The sequence below is a fragment of the Micromys minutus genome (assembly GCF_963924665.1).
Source record: "Micromys minutus genome assembly, chromosome: 30".
NCBI classification, from domain to species: Eukaryota; Metazoa; Chordata; class Mammalia; order Rodentia; family Muridae; genus Micromys; species Micromys minutus.
The window spans coordinates 13,385,930-13,413,010 of NC_137965.1; the positions used below are offsets into that span (position 1 = coordinate 13,385,930).

General features: G+C 46.4%; 1 protein-coding gene across 1 annotated transcript in view; it reads left to right on the top strand.

Annotated features, from left to right (window-relative positions):
• AKAP12 (A-kinase anchoring protein 12) overlaps positions 1-27,081 on the top strand; it is an 81,716-nt gene that overhangs the window by 36,873 nt on the left and 17,762 nt on the right. The window contains 1 exon segment of the mRNA XM_080941799.1: positions 4,152-4,266. Coding sequence (XP_080797925.1) covers positions 4,152-4,266 — 115 coding nt within the window.

Consider the following 27,081-nt stretch of genomic DNA (forward strand, 5'->3'; position numbering starts at 1 on the left):
TCTATTTATCTATCATCTATCTGTCTGTCTGTCTTTCTATCTGTCTGTCTATTTATCTATCATCTATCTGTCTGTCTGTCTATCTATCTATCTATCTATCTGTCTATCTATCTATCTATTTCTGATTATTTGTAAACATTTCTGGTATCGTAGGTAGGGCAAGTTAGGAGTTGAAGCTGCCTCCTCTATAAGAGGTCATCCCCCAGCTGTGCAGGCCATGGAGGAAGAATGTAAAATAGGAAGAAGGCTCCTACAGAGGAGGCAGATCCTCCCGCAGCATCACCTCCTCCAGAGCATCTCCTCTGCCATCAGCATCCTGAGAGCCGGCAGGACCTCATGGATTTTGTTCATGAAAGGGTTTGATACTCTGCCCAGAGAACTCTAGCCGGTTTTGTAATGAAGGAAGGGAAGAGGGAGATGATGCCTGGTCCTTACTCTCAGACAATCTTACAACTGTCCTGAATATCCTGGGATGTTCCTGGAGGAAGGCGAGGCTGTTTGTTGCTGGAAACATTTGAGAGGTTTGATTATTTTAGTGTTGCTTTGTTGTAATATGGTAATACTTTACTGGGATAAACTCTGGCTGACCTGCCCAGAGGATATGAGCTCAAAAACACTTAGGGTTTTGATTTGGTCAGAGGAGGCGTCTTCACTTTTTGACTTGCAAATCCAGTGGGAAGATTGGGTTTCTGGTGCTCTTTGTGCTTATGGGGTAAGGGCTGCGTCTCTCTATTCCAATTTTTGTCTCAAAAGGAATAAATGTATCCCTAATACTTAAGTTCAAGATTGGGGGTGGGGGTAAGGCTGAGCATCCAGAGAGAAAAATAGGTGGATCGCCTTCTTTCTCAAATGAAAGACTTGAATTTCAAAATTACCCTTTTCCCTGAACTGAATGAACACCAGCAAACCTCATCTGGGTCTGTTCACCCCTTTTCATCCTGCCCTGAGCTGAGTATAAATCTGTCTACGGTGATCCTGTGAGTCCCAGGGAAAGGAGATACCAACTAAAGATGATTGATAGAAAGAGTTAGTGAGGAACTCTTCTCTGGTATGGGGGACCAGTGCACATGCTCCGGTTCTGTGGTTGGAAAAAAAAAGCCACGCCGGTTTCTGAGCAGTGGTTTAGTACGAGAATGCATTGCTTTTTGCAAAGGAGCCAAGTTTGGCTCCAAGCACCCATGCAGGGGGCCACTCACAACCACCTGTAACGCCAGCATCAGGGGATCAGAAGCCTCGGGGACCTGAAGGCACCCTCTCCCGCTCATATGTACACACCCTACATACCCAGACATGCGTACACATGATTTTGTGAAAATGCTAAGGCACATGATAATAAATACATGTGTGAGCTAAGCATGATAATCTATGATTTAATCCTAGCACTTGGGCGGGTAGATGGATGTCTTGAATTCCAGGCCAGCCAGGGCTACATAATCAGACCCTTTTCAAAATCAAACCAACAAATTAAAGGAGGAGGAGCTGCTTGTTCATAGTTTACTACTGACCTCTTGTTTACAACATTAAAACTGGGTTTATTTAGCACGCGTGCGCAGCGGTGCCAGGTATTTGCCTCCTCCAAAGCCAACTGGCTAGACGGATGAGCTAAAGGGGAGATCTCTGGGTTTAGTGCAAAACCTTACCTCAGTAAGCAAACTGAAGAGTATTTGGGGAAGATGTGCCCTAGCAACCCCAGCCTCCGTGCGCTCATGCATGTATGTGTACACACACACACACACACACACACACACACACACACACACACACACTGATGTATCAGTGAACGCACACCCCTCCCCGGAAACCTCTGTTTTATTTCTTTTGGTGCTTGCAGTGTCTCATGGAGCCCAGGCTGGTTTTGAACCCCTGATTCTCCTGCCTCCCAAACACCCCAGATTACAGGTGTGTCCCACCACCTCTAACACATCAAATCAGAGCATAAGAGCCTTTCAGTTGCCACACAGTCACTCTAACATGCGATTCTGCCTCCCCGTTCCCCTTCCCTGTTCTATACTGCTGATTCTAACCCGTGCCCAGATCTGGTGCTATCCAGTTTAAATGTGCTAATGTTTTTTCCTGATCTTTCATATTTAGTAAGTGAGCCCTGGAAGCAGAACTGTAATCTGAGCATCTTGTCTAATAACTGGACTCGGCGTGGGCATTTTGAAGCTGTCTGCAGTGTCAGTGTGTGGTGGGGGTTACCTCAGAGGACATACAAGTGGGGAGAAGGGCTTTGCCAGGAGTAGAGGCTAGCACAGTGAAATCAGTGCAGTACGCCCAAAGACTTCTAGATCAAGAGGCTACAGAACTTTCCAGAATAAGCAGTACTTCTTAGTCTGGAGCTATCCATTGTCCCATGCACAGTGACACCATGGGGCTAGCTAGCTGAGATTTGTGACTGGCCCTTCCCTCTTTCTTTTTAGTGTGTGTGCAGATATGTCGAGGTCAGGGGACAGACAGTCTCATTCCAGTCCTCAGTCACCCTTCACCTTCTGTCTGAGACAGGGTCTCTCGTTGTCCAGGAATGTCATCAAGTAGCCCAGGTTAGCTGAACCATGAGCTAGCTCCAAGGATCTCTGTGTCTCCATTTCCCATCTTGAAGTCTCTGGGACTACAGACAAACGTGTCACCACACCTGACTCTTCACATAGAGTCTGGGGATCCAAACAAATTCAGGTCTTAGATGAGAGGGTGAGTTCCTCCCTTCCCTGTGTCCCTGTTCTCACACAGACCTTTTCCAGGAGAACCTAGCTCTCAGCTTTACCTCCTCACTAAACTCTGGACACTCCCAGCACAGCCTGGGACCATCTATTGCTATCACTTGCTTTGCATAAGTGCTTCAAGGCACTTTTTATAGCTGCCGCTTAGTAATTATGTGTTCGATCATCAGTTTTGAAGGACGGAGAGATGTTAAGAATACTCACTGGCTGTTCTAACAGAGGACCCAGGTTTGAATCCCAGCACCCATCTGAACCTCCAGTTCCAGAGGATCTGCATGTGTTTGGTGCAGACATATACATACACATACAAAGATGCGGGCAAAATGCCCTTATGCATATAAGATTGAACATCTGCTCTAACTTAAGGACACCTTACTATTTATAAAGCTCAGTTATTTTTTTTTTCTAACCTGCATCTAGACCCAAAGAACAAAGATGATTTGTTTATTTGTTAAATTTTAAATGTTCTTAAAAAGCTTGGTTGGATCTTATAATTTTTAAAATAAATATACTTACTTTAGATGTGTGTTTTGCCTGCATGTATTTATGTGCACATTTGTACCTTGTACCCTCCTAGAAGAGGACATCAGACCCCTGGAATTTGGTGGGTCTCCTTGTGGTTGCTGGGAAGCAAACGTAGGTCCTCTGTAAGAGCAGTCCATGTTCTTAGCCCTAAGCTGTCTCTCCAACTTCATCCCTTCCTTCTTTTAAGTTTTAACATTTATTTGTGTGAGCCGGTACTTATGTGTGCACAACTGCTGTAGTGCACATGGGGAGGTCAAGGACAATTTGTGGGGATTGACTCTCCTACCGGAGATCAAACTCAGGCCATCGGACTTGGCAGCAAGTGCCGTGTGCTCCATAGAGCCAACTCCAGCCCAAGGGTTGGGCCTCACTGAAAGGCATTTTCAACAGATTTAAGAATAGCTGTTAGTAGAAAGAGAGATGCTCAAGGGACACATCCAAAAATGTGGGTGTGGGCTTTTAAAGACTAGAGTCACTAAGATACTATTTTATAGTAACACACACACACACACATACAGACACACATACAGACAAACATACGCATACATACACACACACATACATACACACATACACACAGGGCCAGAGATGGTAGATTTCTTTCCTAGCATATCAAGGCCCTGGATCCCCATCATCACAAGAAAGAATACAAAGGAAGGGGCCCGAAAAGTTCGGCTTCTGTGCTGGTGTGTATACTCACTGTGCCGAGACTCACCCAAACTCTTCACTGTAGTTTCTGGAACAGGGTCTTAAATAACTGATGGACAAAGGAATATGTGTGCATGGACTTGTGCCCACACTTCACATACAAGGGTCAACCATTAACTTGCACTGGGGATGGGGCGGGGGGGGGCAGTATGGGACTGAGCTCATGTTTGTTTACCTGGATTTGTCCCCCCCCCCCCCCAGCTCCCACAGAAGAATGGTCAGCTGTCAACTGTTAATGGCGTAGATGAACAAGGAGATGTCCACCTCCAAAAGGAAAACCAGGATGAGCAGAAGGAAGAAGTCATCAGGGAAGATGGTAAGTTGTCCTTGCAGGCCAGGTTGGCTTTGGCAGGGCTGGAGGGCAGAGAACACTGTGAACTGGGTTGTTGCATGCTGTCAACAGAAAACGTGTACCATGGTGCGTGATGCCAGCGAGACAGGCAGCTGGTCTCAAAAGGAGATGTTTAACATGCAGTTCGGATAGCTCCCGTCCTCAGAGGTTGGTACCACACTCTCTCTTCAATGTTTTTCCCTGGAACTCATGTTTTCTTAAAAATCATTGTCCCTCATTCTTGGGTGAATTCTTATTAGAAAGACTAAGACGCTTGCTGTGTAGGAGTGAGGGTCCTGACCAAGCTAGAGATGAAAGTGACAGGTCAGCACCACTCCAGGGAAGCCCGTGTCACACACACGGATCTCCTGGCAGGGACATCTCTTTCTCTGAGCTGTGATCAGGGAAAAGAGACGTGTGGCAGGGGAGGGGGAGCAAAGCACCGGAGCATCTTCAGCCAAAGTGTTGCTTCCATGTTAGTTCATGGAGCAGTAGTGCTGGGGTCATGTACCACTCAATTCAAGACTTTGAGGAGCCATCGAGATATTCAGCCGGTTTGGTGATTTCCACTATGGCTTCTGGTTCGGGTTCAAATCCCAGGACCCACATGATAGAAGAAGTGATTCTTAAAAGTTGTCCTCTGACCTACACACACACTTGAAACATACATACATTCATACATACATATAGATATATATCCATAAACATAGTTTTTAAAAAGTATATTCAATGTAGCAACTTGGCTCCTCTATACATTATAAATAAGGTACAGATGAATGTGCTGGTGGGCATCGCCTCTCTGGATAAGATCCTCTGAACACGTGGAACCTGTTTCTCCCCGTCCTGTGCCCCACGGTGCTGCGTCAAGCCGAGAGCTGCTTTGAAGTTGGTGGGAAGAACTTGTCTTTATATATCACCACAGGCACCATATAAAGTCAGAAATGCACACATAGTCTCACAGGCGAAGTATTTCCCTGACCTTGTGTGAGACTTTCAAATAATACCCACCAGACAGCTGGCGTGGACCCAAATCAAATTCCCAAGACCAATCCTTTGTCCTCTCCTAGTTCACTTTGGAGTCGAACCAGACCGTGACTGGTGTATCTGTGTGTGTAAATTTATGTGTGCAGGTACATGTGCATGTGTGGAAGCCAGAGGACAACATCACTCAGGGGTCATCTACTTTGTTTTTTCGAGACAGAATTTCTCAGTGGCCTGAAGCTTTTCAAAAAGGCTCGGCTGGTTGAGCAGTGATCTCTAGCACCGAGAGGCCATGCTCTGATGGCACGGTGGCCTGGCTGTCCTAGTGGGTTCCCGAGATCAAACTCTGGAACTTTACTGCCTGAGCCATCTCTCCAGTGAATTTTTTTTTCACCCCATTGAGGCCACTGTGGCTCAGGTACTTCAGGGACCATTTGTCTGGTTTTTTTTTTTTTTTTTTTTTTTTTTGATTCTTTCCAACAGGGGACATGAGAAAATGAATTACAATAAAACATAAGTCTAGGAAGAGGCTGCTTGGTGATTGCCTGGGGAATTTTGCAAGAGATGCGAGCTGCTCAGAGTTCAGGTGGAACGACTCCCTGAGGTCAAGGATAGCACCAACACCGGGGAACAGAAGAGAACTTGGAATCAGATGTGTCATCATGAGGGTTAGGGTGCCAAAGCAGTGTTCACAACACTTGTCCAAAGTGTGCAAGGCCCAGGCTTTACAAACAGCACTGTAAGAAATGGATTTTTTAGCAGAACCGAGATCATCGGGAGCCAACACTTTGAGTGTCCACTTCTCTGTGGTGTTAGATTAGAATCAGGGCCCTGTAGATTCCAGGCAAGTCACTGTCTACCTTTGCCTTAGACTTTCCATTGCTGTGAAGAGACACCTTGACCAAGGCAATTCTTTATAAAGACAACATTTCGATGGGGCTGTCTTACTGGTCCAGAGGTCTGGTCTGTTATCATAATGGTGGGAAGCATGGCAGTGGTGTAGGCAGTCATGGTGCTGGAGAAGGAACTGAGAGTTCTAGATCTTGATTCAAAGGCAAGCAGAAGACCTTGTCTTTCTCAGTCAGGAAGAGTCTTTTCTGCACTATGTGGATTGTGAGCATATAACTTCAAAGCCTATCCACACAGTGACGTACTTCCTCCAAGGCCACACCCACTTCAACAAGGCCACACCCACTCCAGCAAGGCCACACCTCCAAATAGTGGGCCAAGCACATTCAGACCACCACAGCCGCCCTGGCTTCATCCCCATTGTCAGTTATAGCAATGTCGTACAGCCTACACACTGTTCATGGGACTCAGACACAGGTTATCAGTCCTAAACTGACATGTAACCACTGCACTGTCCCCACGCAGGGCACATAAAGAAGCTGCCTGGAGAGTGTGGTTCCAGAAGTTTCCTGTGAGCCTCATCTGCTGCCACTTGGCTGCATGTGGCCCAGGATAGCTGAGAATGTGACTCAGCTCGAGATCACACGCTCACTTAAAACATCATGTGATTTTTTTTTTTTTAATTTTCTTTTTTTTTTTTTAAACTTTTCTTTTTTTTTTTTTTAGTGGCTTGATTTCGTGTTTCTCTAGTGTGAATCTTGTAGACAACAACATTGGGTTGTCGTGTCAAAGCTCTGGACAGCCTGCGTGAAAACCCAGACATAAAAAACAAACAGGGCTAGATAAGAGGGAGCCAGAATCAGTGTGGTTTAGGGAACATCTTGTGCACAATTTAAGATCTTTGAAATGTGGCAGAAAAAGATAGTCCAAGTGAGTTGTTTTTTTTTTTTTTTTTTTTAATCTATTATATTTTAAGTTATTTAACTGTAGGTGTGTGTGGATATGTGTACTCACACTCACTTATTCATGAGTGTGCAAAGGTTTGAGTGTGCTTGTAGTGGTCAGGACACAACTTGTAGGGGTTGGCTTTCTTTCTAAAATGTTGGTTCTAGGGATTGAACTCAGGTTATCAGGTTTGGTGAGAGGCACCAGGACTGAGCCATCTTGACACCCACCCTGACCCTTCTTTTTAATTTGTGTGTGTGTGTGTGTGTGTGTGTGTGTGTGTGTGTGTGTGCACATGCCACAGTGAATATGTGTAAAGCCAAGTACACACACACAAGCCAGTTCTCACCTTCTGCTGTATAAAGCCCAGTGATTGACTTCAAGTTGTCAGGCTGAGCACCAGGATCTTTACTCACTGTGCAGTATTGCAAATTCGTGAGTGATTTTCGTATGTGACCAAACTGATGCGTAGGCTAGATATTTGGGACCGGGGCTAAGCATACAACGTGTCACACGAGATTCCGGAGAGCATGGTATCCTTTGTAGTCTGTGACTTGTCTCCCGGAGGCTTGCTGCTTGCTGTCTTCTTTCCCCACATGTGGTTTCTCAGACATTTCAGCACATGGCTAAACACCAGCTTCGATGAAAAAAGCCATTCTGTCCCCACCTGTGACAGCATTGCATGGCTTCCCTGAGCAGACCCCGGTGGTTTGCACTGGATGGCCTGGGCAGCCTGGGCAAACACCAAATGCTGAGTGCTGGGGAATGCAGAGAAACAGACTCCATCCTACAGACAACCTTGAGAAAAGCCCAGCTTCTGGGAAGGGTAGCCATCCTTGGACAGAACTGTAGAGGCCACTGTACTGGCTGGTTGTATGTCAACTTGACACAAGCTGGAGTTATCACAGAGAAAGGATCCTCAGTTGAGGAAATGCCTCCATGAGATCCAGCTGTAAGGCATTTTCTCAACTAGTGATCAAGGGGGGAGGGCCCAGCCCATTGTGGGTGGTGCCATCCCTGGGCTGGTAGACCTGGGTTCTAGAAGAAAGCAGGCTGAGCAAGCCAGGGAGAGCTAGCTGGTAAGTAACATCCCTCCATGGCCTCTCTGTATCAGCTCCTGCTTCCTGACCTGCTTGGGTTCCAGTCCTGACTTCCTTTGGTGATGAACAGCAATATGGAAGTGTAAGCTGAATAAACCCTTTCCTCCCCAACTTGCTTCTTGGCCAGGATGTTTTGTGCAGGGTTAGGGTTCCAGAGTCAATCTCTGCATTCTCTTCCACGGATTTGTCAGTTTATCTTCTTACGAAAACCACTTGGCTTTCTCTCTGAGCATCTTTCACTGTTCCTCAAACAGATAAGGACATCTTAAATACCCAATTTCTGTGGATGCCACTACAGCTCGTTGCTAAATGAAATGTCTAAAGAATCTCATACAAGTAATCCAGCGCTGCCTCAGATCTGAATATATTCTGATGTTTCTGTCACAAGGCAGGGGTTTCTGGGTGTTTCTGTGGTTTGCAGAGTCTATGTAGTAAAAAAAAAAAAAAAATGACATTTCTATTATTCCGGTCACACTTGTGTGATCAGTGGTGCTCCATCCTCGCTTTTCAGTTATTTTCTTCACAAAGGGATTTCACCACTCACACGCCCAGAGCTGAGGGGTGTTTGTCTTTCTTTCTTTGTGGTTGGCACTTGCTCATCTGCTTTGAAAGTATTAGTCTAGCCTTTGAAAGTATTAGCCTAGCCGGATGCCTCAGTCCTTCTTAGAAGGGCAAACAAAACACTCCAGGGAGGAAATACAAGGTCAAATATAAGAGCAGGGATTGGCAAAGAGATCATTCAGAGACTACCTTACCTGCGGATCCATCCCATATGCAGCCACCGAACCCAGTCACTATTGCTGATGCCAAGAAGTACTTCCTGGCAGGAACCAGATATGGATGCCTCCTCAGGGGCTCTGCCAGAGTTATATACAGATACAGCTGAGCATGCTTGCAGCTAACCATTGAACTGAACACAGGGACCCCAATGAAGGTGCTAAAGAAAGGACTGAAAGAGCTAAAAGGGTTTGCAACCTCATGGGAAGAACAGCATTATCAATCAACCAAACCCTCCAGAGCTCCCAGGGACTAAAACACCAACCATTGAGCACACATGGAGAGACCCATGGCTCCAATTGCATATGGATAGTCTGGCATCTTTGGTCCAGTGACAGCACATTTTTCCCAATGTAGGGGAAGCCAATGTGCTGAGGTGGAGAGGGTGATTGGGAGAGGGTGCACCTTCGTGGAGACAAGTGTAGAGAGAGGGGGTGGGGGGAATGAGTCCCTGTTACACTGGCTGAGCGTGGCGCTCACCCCTCCCCCACCCTGAGGGCACTGGTTAAAGCAGAGGTGTCTAGAGAATCTAGTTGTCAGTTTTCACAGCCCGCTTTTCCACACCTCTATCCCTCAGGAACAAGCATAAGTGGAGGACTCGTGGCCAGTTATTTAACAGCTAAGTTTGCTGCATTGTGGGGACTCTGTTTTGCTTATGACACTTGTTTTGTTGAACCAGAGCCTTCCCCTTCCTAATGCTGAGGACCTTTGGGACCTGGAAAAACCAGTGGTGACCTCCTCCCTGTGAGTCTGTTCCCTTACTGATAATCTACTCTAGGATCAGAAGTAATCCTTCTTCCTTGTTTGGGGTGCATAATAACTGATCTGGAGAACAGGCATGCTAAGACCTGCCCTTGCTCCTAGTAAACAAACCCCCCCCCCCCACACACACACACACACTTGCTTTTCCGCTAAAGGTGGTTTCCCTACTCAGAAGAAGTATTTTGTAATTTTGGCCCCCTTTTCTGTTTTAACGTGTAACATAATCATGTATATTTTTAGGAAGACCTGCCTTCCAGCCCATTGTTATCCTCCTTTCTGCCTCTTGTTTGTCTTAGTACCAGTTGTTAACATCTGTCATCTGATGTCTCTCTCTTAACCTCTTCCTTGATAAAGAGTAGAGCCAGGGATGGGGACCTGGTGAAGGAGAGTTCATGGCAGCTCTACCTCTATGGTTCAATATGTCACCCTGTTTTGCTTTATTTTTGTTTGAGTCCCTTTTTATAGCCCCGGATGGCCACAAACTCACGGTAGTCTTCCTGTCTCTTCCTGGCAATGCTGGTCGTAAAGGTGCATGCACCAACTGCAAATACCCCAGTTTTGGGGGTCGTGGCCATGCTCCCTTTTGTTGTATGGACGGCTGGCCCTCAGGTGCTGACTGCTGGTGGCATCTGATATCGCCTAGAAGCATGCAAAACCATCCTAACCTATACATGAGTGAACAAGAATTTCTAGAAACGCTCTGTAGACACAGGAGCACCTCTTCCCCATAGCACGCGCTTTGTGTTTCAGATACAATAATGTTGTATGGCATTTTTTTTCAGGCTCCGTCCGGTCTTATTGATGGTTTGAAAACCGTAGAGCTCTGATGTGGACTAAGTCTTGAATTCAGGGGAAAGTTCTTAAGTGTTCAGTCCTGAGAACTCATTTAGAGTCACTCCTGCTGGCATTGGAATAGCCCAGGCAATCCCCCAGCCTCAGCTTCCCACGTGCTGAGATTCCAGGTGCATGCCATGGTACTCTGCTTCTTTCTCTTAATTCATGCACGCACGCACACACGCACGCGCACACACACACACACACACACACACACACACGCACACACACACACGCATGCACGCAGGCACACAACTTTCATTTGAATGCATCCCCATAAGTCTGGAGTCAATTCTATCTGCAAAATGAGCATCCTCTGAGCCTGACTCATCAGTATCATTCCTTGGGGCCTTTAGAACCACAGAGGATTAGCTCATGCAGACACCTGAGCCTTCTTGGACAGGTGCTTAAAATATCATTATGCCTATTAATAAGTGACTGCAGTGGTTTTTCTTAGTCTGACACTAAAAGTCATTTTCTGGATCTGGAGTTTTAATCTCAATTGGATAAAAGGTTTGTGAGGGGACATGTTATTCAATACCATCTCGACTCACAGTCACCTGGGTATGAAGAGTAAGCTTAATGGCTTTATACATGGACATCGCCACAAGGTGTCTCTCGGATCTCTGGCGTGTTCTGCTGAGTTCCTGGAAGGTTGGGACTGAGAGAGAAGAGTGGATGGAAATGCTGTTGACAAAAGCCACTGCTTCCTGACAGCTAGCTAATTCTTGAAGGGTCAACTAGAGATTTGTCTTAGTTAGGGTTTTATTGCTGTGAACAGACACCATGACCAAGTCAAGTCTTATAAATAACATTTCATTGGGGCTGGCTTACAGGTTCAGAGGTGCAGTCCATTATCATCAAGACAAGAGCATGGCAGCATCCAGGCAGGCATGGTGCAGGAGGAGCTGAGAGTTCTACATCTTCATCCAAAGGAAGCCAGGAACAGACTCAGTATCTTCAGGCAGCTAGGAGGAGGGTCTCCAAGCCCACCCCCAGAGTGACACAGTTCCTCCAACAAGGCCACACCTTCTAATAGTGCCACTCCCTGGGCCAAGTGTATGCAAACTGTGACAAGATTGCCGTGGTTTTTTGGCTGTTTGCCTCACCTGCTCTGTTTAGAGCCATGTTCCTTGTGAGGGTGGTGTAGGGGTCAGAACAGCGAGTGTCTGAGTGACCTTCTGCCACAGTGAAGAAACACTCCAGAAAGTTAACCAAGAGAAAAAAAAATCATTTTGGCTTCCTGCTTTATAGACTTCAGTCCAAGACTGGGGCATCCACTGCTTTGGGTCTGTGGTAGGTAGGCGTGTCGAATAGCCAGGATCACAGCATGTGGGGGAGTGAAATGCTCATCTCCTTCTGGGGAGCAAAAGGAACAGGAAGGGGGTTGTCTTATAATCATTCCGGGGGTATGTCCAATAACTTAAGGTCCTCCCAGTGCAGTCCTGCTTCTAAAGCCCCATGGCACCCTCCAATAACACAAGTCTGGGGAGCCTTCAACATCCCAACCACAGCAGTTAGGCAAAGAAAATGTGTTCTCTTGGCTTAGAATTCAGCCTCTGGGCAAGCAAGATGGTTGAGCAGGTACAGGCAGTTTTCCCACGAGCGTGGCAACCTGAGTTTGATTCCCTGGAGCTGACACGAAGTTGAGGAAAATAACAGACTCTACGAAGTTGTCCTCCACATGCATACCCACACACGAACATAGGAAACATGCAGACGCATACATGTTTATACATACATGACAACTTAAGATGGTTTTTCCATTGAGGCAAGCTTGGTGTATGTACACAGTGAGTTCCAGGACAACCAGGTCTCACAAACAAACAAACAAACAAACAATTTCCCCCATTTGTGCTTACACTTTTGAGGTTTTATTTTTCAGATTTCTGTTGCTACTCCAATGTCTGTATAGAGAACGTTTATTACTCAGGTGGGTGTTGGGCTTAAAGACCGGTACCACTGTGCTAGACTGCTTCAACATATCTTTAAATTTTTAAAATTACTCCTCTGTGTGTGTGTGTGTGTGTGTGTGTGTGTGTGTGCTCATACAGAGCTCTTTGGGGTCAATATTCTTTTTCCACCAAATGAGTCCAGGGGATCAAACTTAGGTCTCCAGGCTTGAGAGCAGGTGTATTGGGTTTTTGGTTTTTGTGTGTGGGGGAGGGGGTTGGCTGAGGTATCTTGCCTTCCAGCTCTTATGCATCTTAACATAAGGCATGTCATGCTTAAAAAAGTGCGGAGCACATGGTCATTAGCTCACTGTTGGGGCTGTAGAAGAAAACTCTAGACCAGATGATGGAGAGACAGACATTTATCATTCTCATCGTCTGAGTGGTTTCAGTGACTCCCGAGGCCACTCCTTGGCTCCTAGACGACTGTTTTCTTGCTATCCCTACACTGTCTTTCTTTTCTACATTCCTGGGTGTCTTTAATTGTCCAAATTTCTTCTTGTGCGGATGACAGATGGCTTGGGTTAGAGCCCACCTTGAGTGACTTTCATTTTTAAACTCCATGTTTAGCCCATTTTTTATTTTGTATTGTTTTATTTTTAAAGACTCTCTGAGTTGCCTGTGCTAACCTTAAAGTTGTTTTTATATCCCAGGCTAGTCTTGGTCTCTCTAGGTAGAGCTACCATACTTGGCTTAATTGACTACTTAAAAGACCTTTCTCTTCAGAGCCTAGGGTTGTGGCTCAGTTGTAGCATGCACAAAGCTCTGGGTTCTCTCCCTAGATCTACATTAAATTGAGGTATGTTGGCACAGGAGATAATGAAAAGGGGGGGTCAGAAGTTCAAGGTCATCCTCAGCCACATTTGGGGCCAACTTACACTCCGTGAGACCTCGGGGGATGGGGAGGAAGGGGCAGCTCTATCCAGTGAGATACCAGGTTCTGGGAGGGCAGTTAGCTTAACCTACCATTCCTGTGGTTTTTAGATCGGAAAGTCAAATTTGGGACCAAGAAGACTTAGGAGAAGAGAGTTACAGGGCTGGTAAGCCAGGTCCCTGCCCGCTGTAGCTGCTTCTTCTGGGGAGTTTTTTTTTTTTTTTTCCATAAAAGGCGGCCTGAAAAATCTGCCCGTCTCCAGGGCTAACTTCTGTGCTCCACAGAGCAAACTCACCTCCCTTTCTGCAGGCAGCTCTCTAAGTATTTGCAAACATCAATCATGCCCCCCTTTCATCTTCCCTAATATCTCCCAAGAAAAGAACCTGCCTTGCATTAAAAGAAAGAAATGCCAGGCCTTGCGTATTTTTCCAAGAGGAATGTGCCTCATGGAAGCCAGCCAAAACTAACTGAGTCCCACGATTACTAGTTCTCGTTTTTTAAGTTTATTTCTCACTCTTTCAAAAATGTAATAAAGCCAGGCCTGGAGCTGCATGCCTGGCACCCCCAGCACTTGGGAACAACAGTTCAAGGTTCTGTTCTGCTATACATTGAATTCAAGGCTAACCCTGGATACACTAGACCTTATCTGTGGTAGTTTGAATATGCTTGGCCCAAGGAGTGGCACTATTAGGAGGTGTGGCCTTATTGGAGTGGGCGTGTCACTGGGTGTGGCTTTAATACCCTTGTCCTAGCTGCCTGGAAGTCAGTCTTCTGCTAGCAGCCTTCAGATGAAGATGTAGAACTCTCAGCTCCTCCTGCACCATGCCTGCCTGGACGCTGCCATGTTCCCACTTTGATGACAATAGACTGAACCTCTGAACCTGTAAGCCAGCCCCAATTAATTGTTTTCTAAAAGTTGCCTTGGTCATGATGTCTGTTCACAGCAGTAAAACCCTAACTAAGACACCATTCAAAAACGAAACAAACAAAAGGACTGGGGAGATAGTTCAGTTGGTAGGCATGTTTGTGTGTGAACTTCAGTGGAGTCCCCCAGAACCTATTTTTTAAAAGCCAATATGTATGGAACATGATTATAAAACAAGGTAAGAGGGTCCCTGGAACTTGGCGGCCAGTTTGTGTGTTCTAGGCCAGTGAGAGACCCTGCCTTTTAAATTTAAAAAAAAAAAAATATTATCTCAGGTGTACAGGTATTTTGCTTGAATGTCTGATTACCATCTGGGTTCTGAAAACCGAACCCAGTTTCCCTTCAAGAGAAGCTAGTGCTCTTAACTGCTGAGCCATCTCTCCAGCCTCAGATACGCCAATTAAAAAAAAAAAAAACTTGTTATTGTTATTACATTCAGGTCCCCCACCCCGTGTGTGTGTGGGGGGGCAATTTTTCGGTAGTTATGTCTCTACCGAGTAGGATCTACGTAAAGTGATCAACCTTGGCAATGGGGGTCTTTACCCTCTGAGCCATCTTTCCAACTCCTAAAGGTGACACGTTTCAGAACACTGGGCTAGCATGCACATGGCCCTAAGCAATCCCCGGTACAAGCAAAACACCACACAAGTCAGTCAAGAGTCTCCAGCCTCAGTGAAGGCCCTCACCAGGTCCCCACCTCAATAGAATTCCAGACCTGGCCTTCATCGAAGTGAGAAATGAGCCCTGGTTGTCTGGGAGCCGAGTGTCGGGGTTATTGTGGCTTTTTGTGGCTGCCTGAGCTGACTGAGATGGTCGGCGGGTGAACTTTTATAGAAGTGTATCATTTCACCGTGACTGTCAAATCTTGGCTCTGAGTGTCCCCCTCGCTGAGTTAATTTCCGCCCGGTGCGTTCAGACACATTGGGATTCCATCAGGGTCAGCATGATGGATACGCTGCTGTCTCCCGCCCTTATCCAGACCTAATTCCTTGTGTGCTTCCCGGAGACATCAGCCTCCTGAAGCTCACGGAAAAGAATCTCCAGGATCCATCTTCACTTGATAAGCCGTCAGCTAGGAATCTAGGCAACTCACCTGGGGGAAGTTCATTTTCCCACTTGTCTCAGTCACTGCTCTGTTGCTATGCAGGGTGGCATGACCGTGGCAACTCTGAGAAAAGAAAGCCTTTCAATGGGAGCGTGCTTACAGGTCCAGAGGGTGCACTGGCTGGTTGTGTGTCAACTTGACACAAGATGGAGTTATCACAGAGAAAAGAGCCTGGGTTGAGGAAATGCCTCCATGAGATCCAGCTCTCAGGCATTTTCTCAGCTAGTGATCAAGGGGGAAGGGCCCAGCCCATTGTGGGTGGGGCCATCCCTGGGCTGGTAGGCCTGGGTTCTACAAGAAAGCTTGTTGAGCAAGCCAGGGGAAGCAAGCCAGTAAGTGACATCCCTCCATGGCCTCTGCATCAGCTCCTGCTTCCTGACCTGCTTGGGTTCCAGTCCTGACTTCCTTTGGTGATGAACAGCGATATGGAAGTGTAAGCTGAATAAACCCTTTCTTCCCCAGCTTGCTTCTTGGTCATGACGCTTGTGCAGGAATAGAAACCCTGTCCAAGACAGAGAGAGAGGGACAGTGGTAGCACTCCTCGAGCTGGGGCAGTAGCTTATGGTTCTGATCTGGAGAGACAGAGACAGAGATCCTTTGTGCTTTTCAATATGGCCACTAGAAGGTTTGAGGCTGCCCATGAGTGTGATTTGGGGCTCACATTCTTGCTGATGTAGGTCCTGCTGTCATGGAGAAACAGTGAGTGTCATGTGCGTAAGCACCATTACTCCTGAGTCTGTAGCTTCAGATCATCCCTCCTCCCCCAGTCCTCTTGACTGAGACTTGAGGGGAGGTGGGGAGGGGCTCGCTATGTTTGCAAGTGTGAGAAACACAGTTGGGATCTCACACACATAGGTGTGTGTGCTCACATACAAAACACGCAATAGCACACCAAACAAACAACTTCTAAAGGCACACATGCTCCGCAGCATTTGGGGCACCGTCAAAACATATACAGCTTTGCTCTGAATCAATAGGCGTGAGAATGGTTTACACCTTTAATCCCGGCACTCGGGGGGGGGGGGGCAGAGACAAGCAGATCTGTGTGAGCTACGGGTGTATCTCTAGCTGGTAAGAGGGAAGGATGCTCAGGCCCTGAGAGAGCAGGCAGCAGGTGCTTGGCTGCTGGCCCCTCTTCCAGCTCGCCTTCAAATTAGGTTCTGACTCTTTATTTTCCTCCATGGTTTTTAAGTGTTTTCAAATTTAATGCTCTCCAGATCATTTGTTTGGATTTTTAAAAACTTAAATAACCGTATCTGTGTTAATATATCCAACGCATCTGGACCATAAAATTCGATTAGCTGGTGCTCTGGCTGCATAGGGCAGAGGCTTGAATACACAGAGCCCAGTAGAGCCAGCTACCCTGTCCGTGACTTGCCAGTATCCTTTCAGATATTCAGAATAGCTTTTTACTCCTTGCACTGGAGAGGCAGAGACAGGCAGATCCCTAAATTCTAGGTCAGCCTGGTCTACGGAGCAAGTTCCAAGACAGCCAGGACTACACAGAGAGACCCCATCTAATGTTAGGTATATATAGTGCATTTTCTGGAGCTGCAGATTCCACATCTAATCAGCCAACCATAGGATCAGCTAGTGTTGGATCAGACAATCTCTCTCTCTCTCTCTCTCTCTCTCTCTCTCTCTCTCTGTGTGTGTGTGTGTGTGTGTGTGTGTGTGTGTGTGTGTGTGTACACACGCTTACTGGGCTGAGATACTCTGAACATACAGACATTTTCTCCTGCTATTATTGCTAAGTAATACAGAATGGTCATTGTTACCCTGGAATTATTTGCATTCTATTGGGTGTTATGAGTAATCTAGGAGTGATTTGAGGCTATACATAGTAAGACCTTGTCTCAAAACAAAACAAAACCATACAAACAGCCAGATATAATTGTACACATCAAAATAAGGAATTGAAGACCAGCCAGGGGTATATCAGACATTTACCTCACAACAGACAAACAAGAAACCAAGAAAGGTCAGTGTGTATTCCTTATGCAGTTGTCGGTGGTCCCTTGCGGTGTGCGTTGTCCAGTGCAAGATGGTGCTGCATAAACAGAGGCCAAAGATACTCGGCCACCAGGCAATATCCCTGTGCCCCAGAGGATCCTGGGATCCTTTCTCTGCTCCCGAGCAGCAGTGTGTCCTAGACCACAAAGCCCACAGTTGATGCCAGCAGGAACTGACTGCCCTCAGAATTTGATTTCTCATCAAGTACAGGCTACAGGAAGGATTTCCTGTTCCTTTTGAGACCCGTCTCCCTTCTCTCTGGTTTTCTTTAGCTCTGTTATGTCTGTGTGTCTTTGTTCCCCATTGTGTGTGTATGGGTGTTTGGCCTGAATATACCTGTTAGTGTGTGTGTGTGTGTGTGTGTGTGTGTGTGTGTGTGTGTGTGTGTGTGTGTGTGTGTGCCTGATATCTTCAGAGGCCTGGAGAGAGCATCAGGTCTTCTGGAACTGGAGTTATAGACAGTTGTGAGCAGTCTCATGAGGTGTAAGAACTGAACCTGGGTCCTCTGCAAGAGCTCTTAAGCTCTGCGCCACCCCTCCGGTCCCCCAAAACTCCATTTTAACCACTGCTATTTCCTTGCGCAGACCCACTATACTTGTTTACATCTGTGTCAGTTGGTGGGCCACTGAAGTTGTCGTTAAAGTTGTTTTTAGAGACTGAACTTGAGGGCTGGAGAGATGGCTCAGCGGTGAAGAACACTGACTGCTCTTCCAGAGGTTCTGAGTTCAATTCCCAGCAACCACATGGTGGCTCACAACCATCTGTTACAGGATCCCATTCCCTCCTCTGGTGTGTCTGAGACAGCTGCAGTGAATGCACTCGTGTAAATAAAAGTACATAAGTTAAAAAAAGAATTATGGCAGCATGAGTGGTCCTGTGCAGGGTATCATCTGACTGTGGGTTCTCTTCCCTCTTGGGTGTATATTTGTTGCTGGATCAACTGGCATCTGTGTTAGGCTTTGGGAAAGTCCCACACCCCTTTTCCACTTCCGTCTCCCTTGTTGCCAGCAGCAACTTTTTCTTTGCTGCTGTTGTCATTTAGTTATTAGCATCCTGGTGGGTGTGAAGTAGCTTCAATTTGCATATTGATAAGGGATAATGATGTTGAACATCTTTTATCTTTTCATAGGTTTATTAATATTTATCTCAGATTTTTTTTTTTAATAACAAAAAGAAAACACTTTTGCCCAGCTGTGCTTTAATTCAAGCACTCAGGAGGCAGAGGCAGGTGGATCTCTGAGTTCGAGGCAACCCTGGTCTACAGAGCAAGTTCCAGGACATCCAAGGCTACACAGAAGAAACCCTGGTTCAACAAAACAAAGCAAAGCAAAACAAAACAAAAACCTTTTCTTTTGAGGTTTTCTTTACTTTTATGTGTGTGAGTGTGTGCCTTAATATATGTCCATGGCTGCATTGTCAGAGGGGCCTCAAGGATGGGTCTGGTAATGTTATAGATGGTCATGAGCCACCATCTAGGTTCTGGAATTGAACCTTGGTCCTTCTAAAGAGCAGTCAGTACTCTTAATCCCTGAGCCATCTCAACAACCCCTCTTTTCAAATTATGTGTGTATTAGTGGATATGTGCATATATGGGTGTGGGTTTTCCCCCAAGTCCAGAAGAGGGTACCAGATCCCTGGAGCTGGAGTTATGGTTGTTATAAGTCACCTAAGATGGATGCGGGAAACCCAGCTCCCAACTCTGGTCCTCTGCAAGAGCAGCATCCTCATTTAATGCCTCATTTAATGGCTCTGCTATCATCTTGATAGCCCCATATTTGGAGCTCTTGTCTGTTTCTTTCCTTTTTTGCTCATCTGAAACATGGTCCAGTAGCTTGGCTGGCCTGAGGGTAGCCTCGAACTCCTGGCCTTTCTCCCTCTCCCACCTAAGCACCTCTTTTACAGGTGTGTGCTGTTCTCCCAACCTCCGAATATCATCTTTAGCCAAATATCTACTATACTCAGATTGTCCCATCACCTTCTGTTTTATTTTTCAGACAGGGTCTCATGTAGCCCAAGCTGGCCCCAAAGCTGTCACATAGCTGAGGCTAACCTTGATCTACTTCTGTCCACGGGGATTGCATTGCACGTGTACACAATCCCTAGCTGCCCCCTGTCCTTTCTGAGGCTTCGTTACCAAGTTCTTCCTTGTTCTCTCCTTTCTAGTTAGCTTCTCAACCTCTCCTTTGCTGCCCTGGACCTCTGAACATGAACTATAGGTAGCAGTAGCTATAAGGAACCTACCCATGATTCCCTGAGTCATGCTTTCCAGGTGTTGCCCCAGATGTGGCTTCTTTGTGCTCAGCACTGGGGGTGGAGGTTCCCCAGTAGGGTTTGGCACAACGAAATTGGAACATGACCTTGGCAAATATTTGTTCATAGATTCGCCCAGATTTAACACCCCCACCCCCATCTTCCACCTAGTGACATATATCATCTGGTCATTTTTGCTTTGGGTGGTGACGCCTGGCTCTAAAACTCCTCATTTAATGGGAATAGAAAGGAGGAGATGGCAGAGAAAAGTCGCCTGCTTTTGTAATGACCCTTCTGTCTGACCTTTCCTTCTGCATTTATCCTGATTGATGGTTTTCCATTTTAAGGCCGGCCCCAGAGGAACTTGCTGGCAGCCGAGACATAGACTCCCTGGCCTTCATTGCTCCGGGAGATAGTGATCCCAGAGAACTGAGTCCTGGGAGAGTCAGCTCCTAGTACAGCAGCCATTTGCTCTGCCTTCGAGCGAGCCTTAGCCGCCTCACTCTGAAGGAGTGTATTGCCACCCGTGTCATGAAAGCAAAGATCTTGCCTTGGCCTTTTTAAAAAAGAGTGTTTTGTGTCTGGATTTTGTATGTGGTGACTTTCCCCTTAGCTATCGCTGTTGCTAGAATTTGGCCTCAGAAGGGAAGGCGTTGGTAATGCAGTTATGTAAACCCGAAACCACAGAGGCAAGGAGTGACAGCCATGTGCTGTCTACAACTGAGTGCTGGGAAGTTGATTCCGTATTCTTAGTTCCCTGGGGCTTCAAGAATCCCGGGACAGTCTGGAGAAGTGTCTAGTTTAATGCGGACCACGGGCACGCTGCATCTAGGGGCTTCTTATCTATGATCTACAATGTCAGAATAGATGGTGGGAAGAGAAATTGTTGGGCTGATTGAAAACCCCAACTTTTGGGAATTCAGAGGGCAAATGTCTGCTCCCAGATCTTAACCAATCAGGACAAGACCCATTACCTGGCTCACCTAGACCCACAGTCTGGTTGGGTGTTGGTTGCGATCTGTGCAAAGCTGATCTGTGTAACCTTGTCTGATTGCCCCGGGAGGAGTTGGCCCTTCTTTCTTTTTGGGTTGGAATGTGGCGCGTCGCGCCCTCTGGTGGCAGGAAGCAGCAACCGTAGTCAATGTAACCAAAATCTTTGATTTTTCTCCCGCCCCACTTTTTGTGTCGCTTGTCTTTACCCATTCTTTCCTGCATCGATCTCCCCGCTCTGATACCCTAAATAGTCGTGAACAAGGCCTTCAGATATGGAGAGGAGCAATAATGAAACCTTTAATTTTGGGGTGAGGAGAGGTTGCTAATGATGGATCAATCCTAACAGAAGACTCAACTCATTTATTATTTGTGTCTTTGTGCAATATTAAAGGAAAAGAAGTATTGGAATTTTTATTACAGCTGTTTTATTTGCTCTATGTTTGTACGTTAGAGGCAGGATTTATGTTGGTGAAGTTTCAACCAAATGTTTAGCTCCTTTCTACTATGAAAAGAGGAGAGACCCAAGTGCCCACTATTTCTGCTTTTTAAAAAGTTAGTTCGCTTTGTGACAACCCTTTGCAAAAGGCCTGGGAAACTGGACCGCAGTTGTGGGTCTTTACACTGGCCAGTGTGTACAAAACTGTTGCCGATATATAAAATACCATGGACTTTAAAAAGGAAATGCTTGTTTTGCACCTCATCTACCTTTAAGCCAACCAAAGGTCACAGAACACAGCGTTTAAAAAAAAACGGAGAATTTAATATCTGTGCAGTTATTGCTTTTACATAATTTTTAAAGTTTGAGGTGCAGGAGTCGGTGCCAGGGATGAAGTCACCACTTGGATCAAAATTCTGATGCTCGGGGTCTGGCTCACCCTAGAGACTTACAGACTTCCTCCTGGGTCGCTGCAGACCAGGCACAGAGACCAGCCCTGTAAAACGGAGCACGTGACTGCCCCAACAGAGCAGCCAACTCCGGACAGAGGTGTGGGCTGGCTGGCTGTGGGCGGGGCCTGGGGCGTGGGCGGGGCCCTCCTATAATTAGCCGGAGAAGCGCTTCTCCCGCGCGCATTGCTGCACCTCTAGGGTTGGAGAGACTCCTTGATGCTCTGAGGGTAGTTAAGACTGCGTTCCTTCTGATCACATCCATACCTCGCTGGGTTAGCAGGGAGGAGAAGCAGACTTCCTGCCGTAGGAGACCGAAGACGGTTATTAAATATGCTGGGGACCATTACCATCACAGGTAAGACCTCGCTCTCTCCCTTGGTGAGGTTTTCTCCCTGCTGATGTAACTCTGGAAGAAGAGTCTCCGAGAGGTGAGCAACGTGGCTGAGATTTTATTGGCTTTCAATGGTCTCACCCTGCACTTTCACCGGGAGAGCATTCCACAGTCCCTCGGGAACCAATGAACCCGCACGTTTTCTTTTTATCTAAACCAAAATCTTTCTGGAAGCGCTCACAGGACAGTGCATCTTGTTAGGAGCTATATCCTTTCCCCTTGGGGAAGTGGCCGTGCTGTTGATGAGCTAGCTGAATCGAATCAGTGTTAGACTCGCTGTGAATAACCTGCCCTAGCCTAATTTTAAAAGTTCGTATCTCTGAGAAGATGCAAGCGTTTGGCTTGTTAATAAGAACGTTAAGTGCAGTTGTGTATCAGACTAAGTTTTTTTTTTGTTTGTTTGTTTAATTTTGGCATTAATTAACATGGTTGGTATTAGTTAAGTCATAGTTACAAAATATACAGCAAGAATTACCATTTAAGTGTTAGTAAAAAAAAATAGTAAGAAAAGTTTTTTCCTATGTTTGTTTTCTAGGAATCTGCTTGTGAGAATTGTAACGTAATGCCTACTTCTAGAAAGTGGGCTGCCCACACCAGGCTTTCAGACTGCATTTGCAAATCTACTAACTTGGTATTTGATAGTCTTAGCCAGTTCTACGGAGGCTGGGCTGTTTTGGAGTCTGTGCGCTTCTGTTTGCTTTCTCTTTTACTCCCCCTGAAAATTAAACTCCACTTGCTAACTTACAGTTATAAAAACGGCTCCGATTTAAATATTTGAGACCCGGTGCTGCCAAATCTGTTGTCTCAAAGTGGGGCATAGACTTTCCAGGGCTTCCATATTTTTCTCTGTGTAGCTGCTCCCCCAAAGCCGTGTCTCCCTGTGGAATTTTAAATGACTTCAAAAGCTTAGCAGAGCTAAAAATATCTCTCACTTCCTATAGTTTAGCTTGTTAACGCCTAGGACTCCTTCATATTCTGTCTCGTCTGTCACCGCTGGACAGAGTGGAAATTAAAAACGTTAAAATGTAGCATTCTTCTCCCAAGTCATTAGGTATTTTAAGATTTGTTTGTAATAATGCATATGTGTATGTGTTGGTCAGCCCGCATGTAGATATACGGGATATATATGCACATGTATGCCCTCCGAAGCCAGAGATGTTGGGTTCCCCTAGAGCCTGTGATTATAGGTGCTTGAATATTGGGAACTGAACTTGTGGCCTCTGGAAGAGTTGTCTATTCTCTGCTGCGCCCTCTCCAGCCTCCAAGTCAGGGTGTCCGCCTGAAAGAATAAACAATGCTTTGAGTGGATCCTCCAGGATCTCCCTTTCTTCTGGCTTTTGTGTGTGTGTGTGTGTGTGTGTGTGTGTGTGTGTGTGTGTGTAAGGTGTTGCATATTCCATATTTTACTAGTTTGCCGAATGCTCAGTTTCTTGTGGGAAGGAGGGGGTTTCAGCGGGCATTCCCAGGGGAGCCATGGGCAGAATGTTTAGAAGATCCCTTTAATTTTTAAGGTACCATCAAATGGTTGGATCTCTTGCTTTCGAAATTGTACTTCACAGTGGGCATATGGACAGCGTTGCATGGTTTTGTACTTTTTTGCGATTAATCAGAAAACTCACAAGAGGCCAGGCGTGGTAGTAGTGCAGGATTTGGTTCCAGCACTGGGGGCAGAGGCTAGCTGTACTCCGTGGGTTCAAGACCAGTCTGGTCTATAAAAGAATTCCAGGGAGGCTGGTATGACATAGAAAAACTCTGTCTCAACAGAAAGGAGGAAATGGGGTTGGAGATGCATGGCTCTGCTGGTAAATGCTTGCTAGCATGCCCGTAACCCTGAGTTTGAGCTAGGCATCGAGTCACGGACCACTGGGAAGGAGGGTCAGGAGTTCAAAGCCTGGCTGGGATTCATGCCTTGTCTCCAAAAAGTACAGGGCAAGCTGACTTCTTCAAAGAGAACTGAAGTGTCTTTGTGTTGCTGGGTTTTGGTGGTGTGAGTCTTTGATCCCAGCGCTCAGGAGGCCAAGGTGTCTGAGTTTGAGGCTAGCCTGGTGTCTGAGCTGCTTGCTTAAATAAGAGACTGTCTGTAGTATTTGAGAAACCTGGTGCCTTCGCTTCTTAAGCTTCGGCAAGTTGACGGACTGTGTATAGCAACTACTTTGAACTGTGTTTTTATTTCTAAATGTAGGAGAAATCTTAAAGATCTTTTCTGTTGCCCCTTCACTCAGACACGTGAGGTACAGACAGTACAAGCTGAATTAGGATCTCATGGATTTTTCCACGGTACATCACCTCACCATTTTGGGCTCCCATTAATTAGCATTAACTAGGCACAGAAACTAGAAAATACTTGTTTTCGACATGGTCACGAGAGAGGGTCGCCATCCCTGATGCACAGTGGTGCCGTGACAGCAAAAGACGGGGTCTCACCTAGCCTAAGCTGCTTCAGACACTGTGCGTAGCAAAGGATCAGCCTTTCTATACCTCCCATTTCTGGTCCTCCTGAGTCTTCTTCCCAGTCAGTGCTGGGCTCACAGGCCACGGCTACCACACCCAGTTTGTGCAGTGATGGGGATGGCAACCAGGGCTTTCATGCAGGCCAGGCAGGGCATTTGTGCTAGCCCAGAGCTGCTACCTGCATCGTATTTATTACTAGGGTGTGGTGTGTTCCTGAGTGCTTCTGTATGTATGTGTGTGAGTGTGCGTGTTCGAGTGTGTGTGTGTGTGTGTGTGTGTGTGTGTATGCTCGAGCGAGAGTGCACACAACTCAGGTCCTTAGGTCTGTTTGCAAGTTCCTTTGCCCTCTGAGCCATCTCATGCCTTCCTATGTATACCTCCCCCACTGGCCTAGAACTTGATGTGTAGACCAGGCAGGCTGGCCTTGAATTCACAGAGATCCCTCTTGGTCCTGGGAATAAAGAATGCGCCACCTGGAGAGATGGCTCAGCAGAACCTGAGATGTGATCCCAGCACTCAAACCAGTGAGTGGTGGCTCACGGGTGACTCTAACCTCAGTTCCAGGGCGGTCCTTGTGGGGCACCAGCGTTCATGTGCACACCCATACACTAACAACCATATATAACATGATTAAAAATAGATGTCTTTTTTTTTTTTTTTTTTGTAAGGCATCTTTTCTATTTTCATTCGTTCACACACGTTGTGTAAGGTTTAACTGAGAGTATCTCTACTTGGTAAATTGAGCAAAATCATTGTTCTTTTTATCTCCAAAGTAGATGGGGATCCAAGTGTGGGGGCTCACTCCTATAAATCCAGCACATGGGAAACAGAAGGATTAACTCTGGTTTGAGGCCAGCCTGGGCTACAAAATGTGTCTTTAAGAAAGGGGGGGGGGAGAAGAGGGAGAAAAGCCAGTGACATCCTTAAAGGGGCGAGCCTGTGAGATTTTGGGTTGGGGATTTAGCTCAGTGGTTGAGCATTTGCCTAGGAAGCACAAGGCCCTGGGTTCGGTCCTCAGCTCTGGGGGGAAAAAGCCCTAAGCCACAGAAGCGTTTGTGTGTATTGTAGGGATCTTATAATGAACTTTTCTATGCAGAGTATTGGTGGGGGAGCCGTACCCTGCACACAGCTGGTGTCTGTGTTGTTCTGGTCTGCGAGGAGGACAGGACAGTGGTCCAAAGAGTTGAGGCGCTTCACTGGCCTCTGCTGCATTGACTCTGTATTTTTGGTGCTTTATGGTCTGTCTCAACTGTTTGTTCCTAACAACTGGGAAAAGTAGTGAGCTTCCTCTTGTCATAAAAGGAAGTTGCCCACACCTAGCTTCAAAGCACCTCATAAAGGATCTCTTTCTGAAGGCATAAATGATGCTATCAGGGTGTCCTGGCAACACGGTGGCCAAAGAGCCACATGGCAATGATGTCACCTGGATGGTCCTGAACTGGGTTTTTCGTCTCTGTGTTAAGCCGGGTTAGAGAGCTTTTCTGCCTGGCCGTTTCATGGCCGATGAGCCCAGTTGAGCTGGGCGTGTTTTGATATAAGGGGTGGGTTCAGAATGCAGAGAATTCCTGGAAAGATTCCAGGAGATCGTGGGGGAAAGTTAAACAGTTCCAGATGTCCCACACAGTAAGCCGTGCCTGGGGACAGATCACTGGCTATTCTAAACGTAGATACTGAATATTATAGTTTTTTTTTGTTTGTTTGTTTTGTTTTTGATGTGGTGTTGGCCCCCTTTTTGTTGTTGTTGCTTTTAAAAAGTGATGTCACCTAAACTCAACAGGGAAATTTAGATTAAAACATTAACCTTTTTGTGACGTACAAATCTTTTTTTTTCTTATAAGCTTCCAGATTGTATGTGTGTGTGTGTGTGTGTGTGTGTGTGTGTGTGTGTGTGTGTGATCTTAGTCTCTTGAGTATGGTTGTATCGAGACATCTGTGGGGAATTAGTTCCAAGACCCCTTTAAAATGTGCGCATTAGACAAAAAGTGACTTTATTCAACCAGCCTGCGGTGCTTGCATATTAAACACCCCTAGAGCCCCTGCATAACTTAATACACTGTAAATGGTTGTTACCCTGTCATACTGTCCTTCAGAAGTGGTCATGAAGAAAACGAGGCTGGGGCAATCACAGGTTGGCAGAAGCTTTTCTCCTGAAATGTTCTCTTGCTCTAAGCCTGGTTGACTATCCATCCCGTGTTCGGGACGGGAGAAGATGCCCTTTGCTGTCCTTGGGCCTTTCTAGTGGGTACCATTTTCTGGATCCTGGTGAGTCTGTGCCGTCATTCCCAGCAGAGCCCCAGTGTGAATGAGTATTGTTGAATCTCTGAGCACTCGAGGTTTGCTGTGTGGGTAGCAGTTAGTCTTCACAGCCGTGGGATTGTTGAGTGCTGTACCAAGTAGTTACTGTACACAAAGCGAGAAAGACCTTTCCTACAACTGCTTGTGTTGTGGATGCACTTTTAAGGGGAAAAGGAAATGTACGCCCCCCCCCCCCCCCCCCCGTCACTGTTGCTTCCATTGACCTTTAAGCTTTTCCACTTCCTGTCTAGCTGGACAAATCTAAGGCAAGATGATTCTGCAGGAGCTGGAAGCCGTGTAAACTCAACCCCTTGGACTAACTCCACACATAGCAAAGGCATCTAATGTGCCAGAAGCAATAGGAAAGGGTAGGCTTCACAGTTCAGCGTAATCGGTGCTTAATCCCTGGAACCCA